The sequence below is a fragment of the Podarcis pityusensis genome (assembly GCF_964106645.2).
Source record: "Podarcis pityusensis genome assembly, chromosome: 6".
In the NCBI taxonomy this organism is placed as follows: domain Eukaryota; kingdom Metazoa; phylum Chordata; class Lepidosauria; order Squamata; family Lacertidae; genus Podarcis; species Podarcis pityusensis.
The window spans coordinates 76151061-76163377 of NC_138030.1; the positions used below are offsets into that span (position 1 = coordinate 76151061).

General features: G+C 43.2%; 1 protein-coding gene across 2 annotated transcripts in view; it reads right to left on the reverse strand.

Annotated features, from left to right (window-relative positions):
- Positions 1-12317, reverse strand: part of ABCD3 (ATP binding cassette subfamily D member 3) — a 48947-nt gene that overhangs the window by 19900 nt on the left and 16730 nt on the right. The window contains exons 4-7 of one of the 2 annotated variants that reach the window (XM_081008646.1): positions 10737-10825; positions 8507-8576; positions 5273-5370; positions 4974-5097 (exon numbers count right to left, since the gene is read on the reverse strand). In XM_081008646.1, the coding sequence (XP_080864772.1) occupies positions 4974-5097; positions 5273-5370; positions 8507-8576; positions 10737-10825 (381 nt within the window). Of the gene's footprint in view, positions 1-4973; positions 5098-5272; positions 5371-7338; positions 7409-8506; positions 8577-10736; positions 10826-12317 lie in introns of both variants that reach the window. The other variant, XM_081008645.1, reaches the window with a different exon arrangement.

Here is a 12317-nt window from a genome sequence, read left to right on the forward strand (position 1 = left end):
ACAGGCCCTGCGGAAAGAAATCAGATCCTGTAGGGCCCTGGTCTCATGAAGCAGAGTGTTCCACCAGGCCGGAGCCAGAGTTGAAAAGGCCCTGGCTCTGGTTGAAGCCAATCTAACTTCCTTAGGGCCTGGGACCACTAGGGTGTTGTTATTTATGGACCTTGAGGCTCTCCGTGGGGCATACCGGGAGAGGCGGTCCTGTAGGTACGAGGGTCCTAGGCCGTGAAGGGCTTTAAAGGTCAAAAGCAGCACCTTAAATCTGACCCTGTACTCCACCGCAGCCAATGTAGCTTGAAAAGCACTGGGTGAATATGCTCCCATGGCAGAGACCCCGCGAGGAGCCTCGCTGCAGCATTCTGTACCCGCTGGAGTTTCTGGGACAGCTTCAAGGGCAGCCCCGCATAGAGCGAATTACAGTAGTCAAGCCTGGAGATGACCATCGCATGGATCACTGTGGCCAGGTCGGGGCGGGAAAGGTAAGGGACCAACTGCTTGATGCGGCAAAGGTGGAAAAATGTCGCCTTGGCTGTTGCTGTAACTTGCGCCTCCATGGAAAGGGAGGTGTCAAGGATTACACCCAAACTCTTAACGGAAGGCAATGGCACTAATTGGGCCCCCGCAAGAGAAGGGAGTTGGTCCCTCATCCCCATGCCATCCTGACCTAGCCATAGGACCTCTGTCTTTGAAGGATTTAGTTTCAATCGGCTCCCACGAAACCATCCAGCTACAGCTTCCAAGCATCTGGTCAGTGTGTTCGGGGCCGAGTTGGTGTGGCCATCCATCAGCAGACAGAGCTGAGTGTCATCAGCATATTGGTGACAGCCCAGCCCAAAGCTCCCGATAATCTGGGCAAGGGGGCGCATAAAGATGTTAAAAAGCATTGGGGAGAGAATTGCGCCCTGCGGCACTCCACAGACCAAGGAGTGGCGCGACGACATTTCCCTCCCTAGTGCCACCCTCTGTCCCCGACCAGAGATAAAAGAGCACAACCAGTTACGGGCTATGCCCTGTATCCCCACGTCTGCGAGGCGGTGGTCCAGAAGATCATGATCGACCATGTCAAAGGCTGCTGACAAATCTAAAAGGATCAGCAGTTCTGACCCGCCTCGATCCAGTTGTCTACGGAGATCATCTGTTAGGGCAATCAGAGCCGTCTCCGTCCCAAAACCAGGACGGAAACCGGACTGAAATGGATCTAATGCCGATGTTTCCTCCAGAAACCTACCAAGCTGTTCAGCAACCGCTCTCTCAATTACCTTACCCAGGTATGGAAGATTTGAAACTGGGCGGTAATTGGATAGGTCTAAGGGATCTGATGAAGTTTTCTTTAAGAGTGGACACACCACTGCTTCCTTCAGTTCCCCTGGGAATGTCCCCGTGTCAAGGGACAAATTGATAATTTCAACCAGGGGGGTCCGCACAACATCGGGACACTCCCTAATCAGCCAAGACGGGCACGGATCAAGGAGGCAGGTGGTGGGCCTACCAACTTGGAGGAATCTATCCACATCAGTAGGGAGTATCTGATCGAAATGGTCCAACACTGGACCTGAAGTCAGTCGAGGGGCCTCCAGTTCAGTCACTGTATCTAAATTGGCAGGGAGGTCACGGCGGAGCAACAGGACTTTCTCCGCAAAAAAGCTCGCGAATGCCTCACAGCTGTGGGTCGAATTTATGCTTAAATTTAGTTGTCCTCCTAAGGACGTTATTGACCTAATTATTCTAAAAAGTTGTGCCGGGCGAGAGCTAGCGGATGCAATGGAAGCTGCAAAGTAAGATTTCTTAGCAGCTTTGATAGCCATGTCATAGGCTTTCATAAGCGTCCTATAAGATGTTCTTGAGGCTCCGTCACGAGTCCGTCGCCATACTCGCTCTAGCCGTCTGAGATTCCGCTTCATTTTCTGGAGCTCCTCAGTAAACCAAGGGGCCCGGTTTTGACGGGGTCGCAGAGGGCGCTTAGGCGCGATCTCATCAATGGCTGCCAAGAGCCGGTTATTCCAGTCCTCAACAAGCTCATCTAATGAGTCGCCAGGAGGAGCAGGGTTCCGCAAGGCTTGTCGGAATCTATCAGGATCCATCAGTTTTCGCGGATGAGCCCAAATAGGTTCGCCACCCGAGCTGGGGAGGAGCAGGAAGTCAATCTTGGCTTTCAGAGCGTAGTGATCAGACCATGGCACTTCCACAGCAGGGAGCATGATCACATCTATGCCAGCCCCAAAGATCAGATCCAGCGTGTGGCCTGCTTGATGAGTGGGGCCCAAAACAAACTGGGAGAGCCCTAGTGTTGCCATGGAAGTCACTAGGTCCAGAACCTGTGAGGAGGGAGCGGCATTGGCATGGACGTTGAAGTCTCCCAAAACCAGTAGGTTTGGGAACTCCAAGGCCCAGCCCGCCACCACCTCCAGCAGGTCTGACAGGGTGGCTGCAGGTGTGCTGGGTGGTCGGTACACCAGCCAGACAGCCAAGCTCTCCTTGGTGCCCCACACGAGACCAACACATTCAATGCCGGAGATCGCCGGTGATGGCAGAGCTCTGAAAGAGCAATCCTCCCGGAATAACAACGCTAATCCTCCCCCCCCGACCCACAGTCCGCGATTGATGGAGGACAGAAAAACCTGGGGGTGTTATCTCATGTAGGGAGACTACTTCGCCTTCCCGTACCCAGGTCTCCGTCACACAAGCCAGGTCAATCCCCTGCGAGACAAAAAAGTAACGCATGGTGGCGGTTTTGTTGACTATGGACCTGGCATCGCACAGCACCAATGACGGAGGTGTGTAATCCTTGCTCTCCTTACCCTCATCCCTTGGGATGGGGCGTAGATTGGAAGGGGTTCGAGGATCACTGCATTTCGAAACCCTTCGCCGATAGAGATATCTAGCCCCACTGCCATTCCTCCCTAGCCCTTCAATTGTGGAAATCCCAGATCCCATACTAGCTTCCCCAATAGATGGGTAACATCCCCTCAATAACAAGTCATCCTTGGGCCAGGACTCCTGGGTCAAAATGGTATGGGAAAGAGGTGGAGGTCTGATAGGGTAAGTATCCCTAGAAGATAAAACCCAACCAACCGCACCCCAAGCGGGGGAGACAGTCCCATGGTGTTTCATTAACTGTCAACCCTCCTCTCCCTCCTGGGTTAATTGGAGGATTGTTGGTTCTATCTGTGGCTGTGGAAGTATTAATGAGGTATGTGTTATAAAATGTGGATCACTGGCCAACAAAGAGCCAGATTCGAATTTGGAAGATCTGTCCATCCTGTCTCGCCAGGAGTACAGTAGAGAGGCTGATCATTCTGATAAGTTTTTGGAACATTAGGCAAAGGTCCAGATGTACATTTGGTGCTGGATATCTCCAGATTGTCAGCAACATAGAGTTCTTTAGGTGTTGTTGCCATAGAAATGTCGGAGGCGCCAAATTCCTCATCTAATTTGGTGTCGTTTGAAAAGGGAACAGGGAGTTGCAGTGATGTCTTTCTATGGGATAAAGAGCTGTTGGACGTCTTTAAATATTGTGCTCTAGGCGCTACTGTCCTTATATTTTGGGTAGAAATCTCAGTCTTTATACTCATTAGCCTCTTCTTCAGGTCTTGTAATTCTAGGCTTACAAAGTTCTTTTCTTCCTTCGGGCAATTAGTATTTCTAGTGTTGAGCTTGGTTTCCTTTATCCGCATTAGCTTTGACTCTATGCAAGGGACCAATTGCCTCCTAGTTTCGTCCTTAAATACCCTCACTGGGCGGAGAGAATGGAACCACCATAGGGTATCCTTTATCTCCATGAGTCGAGATGGGAGGGTTGATGACCTAAAGGTCATAAATAGGCGCATGGTGTTTCTCAAGGTAGGCAGGAAGTGGAAATTTTCTAGATCTACATTTCGGTAATGGTAATTCAGGAGCTGAGACAAGGACATAGTAATTTGTTTGCGGTTCATCCACCTATGAGTGTATCGGTGAATCTCAAGCATTATCTGGTTTGTTTGCAAGAATTGACAGGACCTCACTTCATCCATAGTTTGAGTTGGTGAGTTGTTAACAGAGTCATTTCTTACCATCCTTTTAAGCCCTTGGGCATTTAAAGGGGAGGAACTAGTATCCAATTGTTTCTCAATGTTAACTATTCTAGTGAGGATTTCATCCAGTCTTTGGAGAACCAGAATCATAGTTTCTGCAGACAACATGCAAATCTCTTGGTAGGGGTGCGTATCCCGAATTGGTTGAAAGCAGGCTCCTCTGATATCTTGTTCTAGAGGCATGGGTGGGTCAGCGTTAGGAGTGGGAGGAATCCCTCCTGCTCCTGCTCTTGCCCTCTTGGACGGATTAGCTTTTTCTGGGAGGAGGGGGGTCGGGTCATTGACATCCTCCTTAAGGGGGGGTGAGGTTCCCCCAACGTTGTTACTCACTGTTTGTTCTATTTGCTCCGTTTTCTCGGTTTCCTCAACCCGCTCTGTTTCTGAGCCAGGGCAGATGGCGTTGGCTCTCTGCCGATTCTTTGTTTGAGGAATTGTGAGTCTCAATAATGGTCTTCTGGCTCTTTGCACCTCGTTTTCTCCTTCCGGCAGGCATGGAAGAGGTTATATTGGATTTGGGGCTACATTTCTCATACAGTTGATGTGGCTTGGCAGACAAGAAGCTATAGATTGCAAACATGGTGTTGTAAGCTGCTTAACAGAATGTGTGGAAAGAAGCAGCAGCTCAACTGAAACTACTTCAGTTGCACGTGACATGCCCTAAATGAAAGACATTGAAGACATTTGCAGTGTAGTACCTAATAATTTGTGGACTATAACTATCTTTGATGTGGCTGACTCAATCAAGTAATGCGCTGGACTAAATGCAAAAAATATGCTGGTCTTAATACAAATGATTATGCTAAACAGTTACACGCCGATATTAATATACTTCTATCCTACAAATATTAAAATGTTTAATTATGCAGATTATGGAATTACCAAAGAATGGCTCCTCTTTAATCTTACCTTGCTAAGGTTTGAATACAGGTCTACTACACTGTTACAAAACTTTTCTACATCTTGTGTCAGCAGCTGATCTGGATTGGCTATTCTGTTGTCCAGATTCCCCATTTTGTAATAGGTATAAGTCCTAAAATGTGTGGAAAACAGCGAGTTAGATTAATGTGACATTTTCTACTGAATTATGCGTTTTATAAATAACTGATAGCATTTTTAACAATTAAGCACATGATTTAAGACTGGTTTAAATTTAAATTTATATTAAATCATTAAAAATACTGGAGGGAGGGAAATTAGTCACTTACTGAAGATATTGCTCATATAGGTACTTGGTGAGTCGAACACGGAAACACAACTTAAGCTCGTTTAGCCCATACTTCAAGAAGTTGTTCACCAGGGAGATCTATGAACAGAGCAGTATAATGTTACACAAACTCAAATAAGTTAAATAAGGATTGCTTCTTCGCATCAGTAAGAGGGCAAAGTCTAAGCTGCATGAAACCCTCCACCTTAGGTTAGCTCAGATGGCATATTAAAAACCAGGATCATCGCCCAATTGAATAAATCTTGGGCTGCAATCCCATATAAGATTACTCAGAAGTATGCTTCAATAAACTCAGTAGGAATTACCTTTGAGCATCATGCATGGGATCGTGTTGTCAGCCTACACAAATTTGTATTCAAAATAGTTATAAACAACAACACCAGCTTGGATCCAGAGAACTGAGTGGAAGGTGTATTAGTGCCATTTCCACGAAATATCATGTAAGGAAATAGAAAACTTTCCACTGACTATGTCTACTAGGGCTGATAGGAGTTGCAGTTCAGCAACATCTGGAGGGCCAAAGATTATCCACTCCTGGATTCAAATGGTGTTGTTTTGTTACCAGTGTGCTGCCAAAGCTTCCTGTGTCTGTTATGGGGTTTGTTTTGTTTTTATGATTTATTTATTTATGGTTGGTTGTGCAAGAGTTTCCAGAAATGGAAGAGGTTATATTGGATTTGGGGCTGCATTTCTCATACAGCACTTTCCCCTAAGGTCAGAAACAGCTCTTTAATGAGCAGTGAAGTTTTCCACTAGTAGAACACCACCTTTGTATACAAGCCATGCTCTATTCTTTTGGATGATGCACACAGGTGTCATTGAATCATGCCCTCTTCTCTCACATATCGGAGAGAACGGCTGTTTTAAGATGGCACTTGCCATCTGCAAATGGCGAATCTGCTCATCTGTGAATTAGGGACACCATTTCAAGTCCAAGTACTCTTAAATATATTATTAAATTGATTAGTAATCTGATCCATCAACTACATGTGGCATCCCTAGTCTAAATCCTGCAGCCACAAAGTGATATCACTGTTTAAAGGCTGAAAAGTGCATGTACTTCATCAGAAGGAAGGACTATTCAGTTATTTTTATGTTGGAACATATTCAGTTATATTTATGTTGAAACATATTACTTTAATGTTTTATCACAGTATTCATATTATAATAATGTAGACATCTTAAACAAGTAGCTCAAACAAGAGAAAATGTATATGGGTATTATCTTGATTTACAAATAAACTCAATTTCTTGATAAGGGCTTATTGGATGTCATTCAGCTGTTTAATGGGGGGAGCTACACACAGTATGCTATTTATGAATTTTAGAAGGGTGGAAAGGTTGTTGAGGCTTTCCACCAAGTTTGAGTTATTAATCTAACTGCTCTGTATACACAAATGCCTGTCTATATTTTTTGCAGTCACAACACTCTAGAACAAGAATGCATTTTTCTACAAAACGTAAAAAGCACTTTCTCATCTGACCTTGAGGCCAAAAATGCCAACAGAGTCGTATGTTAGGAAAAAGATGAAAGACACTTAAGAAGGTTTCTACTTCTATTTCTTAAAAAAGAAAATTTATAAAGTTGTTTTTCTTTCCTCCCTGCCCTCCTTGGATCTCTAATGACCACTTCTCACCAGTTGCCAATACCATATTTATGTACATTTTTCTTCAACTAAAAATCTTGCAGAGGGATGAATATAAACTAACATGAATAGCTAACATTTCTTCATCTTAGCTGCCTTCTGCATTTAAAAAAAAATTACTTATACCCCTAAATACTCTGGATGTGGAGTATTTCACACACACCCTCAACCTTTAAACTGGAGTCAAATTTATCTCACTGCCTTTAAGTTAAAGGATTATATATTTCTTACAGCCCTTTGGGATTAATTATGACCCTAGATGCATGCGCAAGTTTTTGGGGGTTTTTTTTAAAAAAGAAAATAACATGCCATTTCAATTTTTAAAACACAAGAGCTAATTTTGGAGCTCATCTGAGAAGTTGGAATTGGTCACGTTTACAAAAGCGATGTCAACACTTACAGCAGGCATAGCAGCGATGAAGTTGAACAAGTACCTCTTGAAATCTTTTCTGCTGCGGCCAATGATAGCACTGCAAACCACCACATGCAAAATGTTAGGCGTAAGGGAAGCAAAGCCCATCCCACAATGGTTCCATGAAGGCAAAGTAGAAAGCCATTTAAGGTGAACACAGGACAAGAAGTTCAACAAAGAAAGCAGCAGGACTCTAGTTCCACCATACAGGCATACAGATGCGTTTCCACATCTGCCAACAAAGCAACAGCTGGTCTACCGAAACCCTTCTCCGTGTTTCCACTGCAGCTCTAAAACAACTAACTACAGAGGCTGTTAACATGGGGAGGGCTGCAGGTCTTCCAGGAAGCTTTCTCTCTCCATGGAAGGAAACAATAGGGCTGTCACCAAACAAGCTCAGTGTTGAATTCCACCCCTCCACGATGTACAGTTGCCCAACTTATCACTATGTCCGCATGTCCTCTCCTCATTCTCTATCGTTCAGCTTCTGTTCACAAAGAAATATGCATCCCAATGACCTCAGGACACTGGGATGGGGGGAGGAAGGAGGTATAATGGGCTACCACTTGAAGAGGCAGTTTCGTTTCCTTTGGAAATAAATAAATAGCTTTTGGCCCACTGAGCCCAAATGTTTTGATTAGCAGGATTAGAAATGAAGAAAGGTGTGTTCCCCTCCCCCCCCCCAAAAAAAATGTGAGGAGAAACCAAAAACAGTGGAGGGTGGGGAGAGGGCAAAGTCAGGAATGGGTAGGTGAATGGTGACAAGGGTTTAAAAATCTAGTGAGGACAGAGAAGTTCTGACCATTTGGTAATGCCTTGATCTAGAATGAGAACTGAAGAGAGCCTGGGGAATTGTTTACTTTGTTCTCTCTTCTACCTAGGCAAAGGGGTTTACTTTGGAAGAGGTAGAAAGCAACAGTGAAGATAACCGACACCATTCAGTACAACTTGTAAGACCATACATTCTGAAGCAATTAAAATAAAGAAAATGGAAAAGCCACAGGAGCACCATAAACTGTACAATTTAGTTGACGTTATTCAAACTAAATTTCGGAAGACATAAACTGGAAGGAAAAAGCTAATTGCTTCAGTTATGCGTCAGTTATCACAGCATAAATGTAACAGGTGCATGCTAATATTAACAATATCTGTTTACCAGTGGAATGGAAACTACAAATTTAAAAAAGGATTTCTTGAATAGCGACAGATCCCTGCTTACGATTGCACTGCAAGAAAAAATGTACATAATTTAACAGCTCTGCTAACGAGAGTTATTATATATTTTTACAGTGTACAGTGGTACCTCGGTTTTCGAACGTAATCTGTTCTAGAAGACCGTTCGAGTTCTGAAACATTCAAAAACTGAAAACTCAATACAGAAGTGTCAATAAAGAAAACTTGATACAGAAAACTCAGTATGGAAGTTGCGTGGCATGACTTCCTGGGCATGTTCAAAAATGGAAGCATTTACTTCCGGGTATACGGCGTTCAAAAACTGAAACGTTAGTCAACGGAGACGTTCGAAAACCGAGGTACCACTATATCAATAATCATTACTGCTGACATGACAGACATGCAACCGATTTAGCAGAGAACTAAATGTGCAAGATAAAAATAATAAAGTCAAATGGTATTTTGTGTACAATTGGTTCATTTTTTGTATTATGAAACCCAAACAAGAAACCAAAACTCAAACACATTCCTCTTCTTTTAAAACACAGAAAGTCTCTGAATATCACTTCTGCCTACAAGACTGCATTTTATTTGCAGATTACACACCACAGAAATAAATTATCCTGGATTATATTTTGTACAACAAATAGGAAAATTGCCACAAATTGGTCCCTCCCCGCTACCAGTATCCTATCAACTGTCAGAGAAAACTAATTGTTTGCTTGGATTGAGCTTTCACTCGTGACAATTATAACTACATTGGCCTGGTTCACACATCACATTAAATCAGTAGCTAACATTCCACCCCACCCCCCTTGAGATGCCATGGACCAGAACTTCCATCGACTCCAACCAGGCATAGTTAATAGCCAAGGATGATGGGAGTTGTAGTCCCACATATCTGGGGAGGATGGACCATATTGGATATTGTTACATTAAACTATAGTTAAACTATGCTGTAATGCGAATGTGCAGCATGATGCTGAACAGTCTCCTGCTCATGCCATGTTGATGGGAAACAAGATGGTCTGGCTTGTCATGACGTCCAAACTCAGTGTCGTAGTTTGTTCACGCTTTATGCTCACACTTTGTATTTGGAGAAAGACAATCTAAGAAACCAGATTCAGACATCACAACAACTCTGACTCTTTTCACAGTGGTGTGGTGGCAGCACAAGTCGATGAATGAAGATGAACGAGGATGAACTGTTCAGCAGACACACACAGCATGCTACTCATTCCCATTAAGCATACTTAAGTTTTTAACTATGGTTTAATGAGACGTATGAGCTAAGCCACTGACTGCATAATGGATGTATCAGTCCCCTTTGCGCAACACACTAAACCATGGTTTAGTGAGAGATGCATAATCTAGAACAAGCCTGAGCAAAGACTTGTGCTCCCCCAGCATCTGAAACAAGTACTTCTGCAGCGTTTAATTTCCCTGTCATGTAATCTCAGCTTGTGGTGTAGGAACTGGCTGTTGTGGTTTAAAACAAACTCTGTTTTGTATTCTTCAAAACAAGCCAGCTTCAAGCCACAGGGGATAAATCTGGAATGTTTAAGTAACATGTTTTAAACCACAGTCTCTGATTCGTATGCAAAACCAGGTGTCTGAAAAAGTGAAACAAAACACACGAGAGCAGGAGATTATGCAAGCCAAAGTTTCATTCAGGTTCACGTGGGAGGGTGATGAAGCTGTGCTTAGTCTTGTTCCAGCTTGGATAAATAGCACCAAACAATGATAAGCTATTATATGCAAACAGGGCCAGAGGGAAGGCATGGTTTCCTGCTACCAGAATGAGCTGTGACAAGCCTCGAGCCCAGGCATTCCCCTCCTCAATGTGAGAAGAACCTGAAAACATCTGCATTTGAATTTAAACTAGTCACAGTTCCCCATGACCTCTGAACTCTGTAAATTGAGATTTCTTTTAACTATTGATAGTACGAACAGGTCATGATCAAACTGTGGTTAATTTAGAATTCACAGCTTCTCTCCCACACAGCTACAAGAGAGAATGAGAAGAGAAATAAGAGCCAGACACTCTTTTTGGTTCATTCTCACAGCAGGAACAATAATTTACCTTCCCATCCCATTATCTTTTTAAATCTAAGTCAACTGCCAATCCATTTTATGCAACCTTTGTCCCTAGTTATTGCAATCTTATATGTCACATGAGTATATCATGCAGGGATCAAATATGGAATGCTTACCTCTCAATAACAGTTCCATTCTGAATCATCCAAATATCACAGTATGTGCGAAGTATCAGCATCATGGCAATAAGTACCAAATAACCTGTCTAGTAAAAGTAAAGTGAGTTGTCAGTGTTCACAGATGATCATTCCTTAATGAGTTTTCTACAAACAGCCTAGAGTCTTTCTTCAATTACAAAGGACAGGGCACAAATTTTAGTCATTTAGTTCAAGGTACTTGTGTTAATCCACAAAGCCCTAAATAACTTTCATCCAAAATACCTTAAGGACCGCCTGATTCCTTATGCTCCACCTTGATCACTAAGATCCTCTGACTGGAAACTTCTGGTGGCTCCCATGCCCCTGAGTTACAGTTGGCCTTCACCAGAGACTCAGGAAAAGTTTCTTTTAAGAAAAAGGCCAGTAAATGTCTATGTGTTGGATCCAGACTGCCTCTAGGCAAATCTCTACCCATGAGATGCTATGTAAAACAATCTTAGCGGACTCCCTTTCTCCCTGTGCGCTGGAAAAGGCTGTTCCACCCCCTCCCTGAACTATGCTGCTCTAAAGGGTTGGGAGACCCTTCAGAAAAGTCTTAGAGGCAGTGTTGGGGGCTACAGGTAGAAGGGGTATTGGCACAAATTGTCTCCCCCTCCCCTCACTGGATTTCCCCACTGGAATAGAAGGACCCTTTCATTCTTGGAAGGGCAAATCTGGACGCAATGCTGTGAAATTAAATAAAAAGCTGAAAAACATTTTAACCTGGATTAAACAGAAGGCCATGCTAAAGAAAAATCCTAGAAACCATCTTATGCAAATCTGATCTATAGCCACTGATGTGTCCCATATTTATGAGACTCAGTTCTCACAGCAGGTCTGTAATTCCCAATTTTCTTGATGTTCTCAATAGATATTCAATGACATAGGAATAAGGTGTCATAAATATTATGCAGTTGGGGGGAAAGAGAAAGAAAAGAGAAAATGGGGGAGAGAGACTGTGGGGAGGGGATAATGATATTTAGTTCTATTGCATAGTGTTCGTGCAGGGTTTTTGTGTCAGCATCACGTCAGTAGGTTCTTTACATATCTATATTTATTTTTGTTGGCACTGTGAGAGATTGGAGGTCCAGAGCTTCGTTGGTTATATTCAGTTGGTTGCAGTCAGGTTTGTTTGTATGTGTGCAGGGCAGGAGGGCGGCTTGCATAGCCATATCAATTCATATGGTGTTGAGTGGGATAAGTCATTGTCTTGTTGTGCTGAATGCAAACAATCTGTGAAAAAGACTATGATTTGAAAGTGGAGACACTATATGTACTTTTTCTTTTTTTGTTTATTTGCTAGTAACACAAAAAAAATCTTCAATAAAAACTATTTTTAAAAAGTTTTTTTAAAAGTTTTTGTGTCATCAATTTTTAAGTCATCAGATACATGAGAAATAATGTATATTGAAACCCATCAATTTGAGGCTAAAATGCATATTGTAAGCCATTACTCTGAGCCCAACTTAATTCTGGTAACTGAAAAGGCTGCATGGAAAACAGTTTGATATAAATGACATCAGAAAGTGATCAGATTATTAGAATCATGGTGACAGGTAA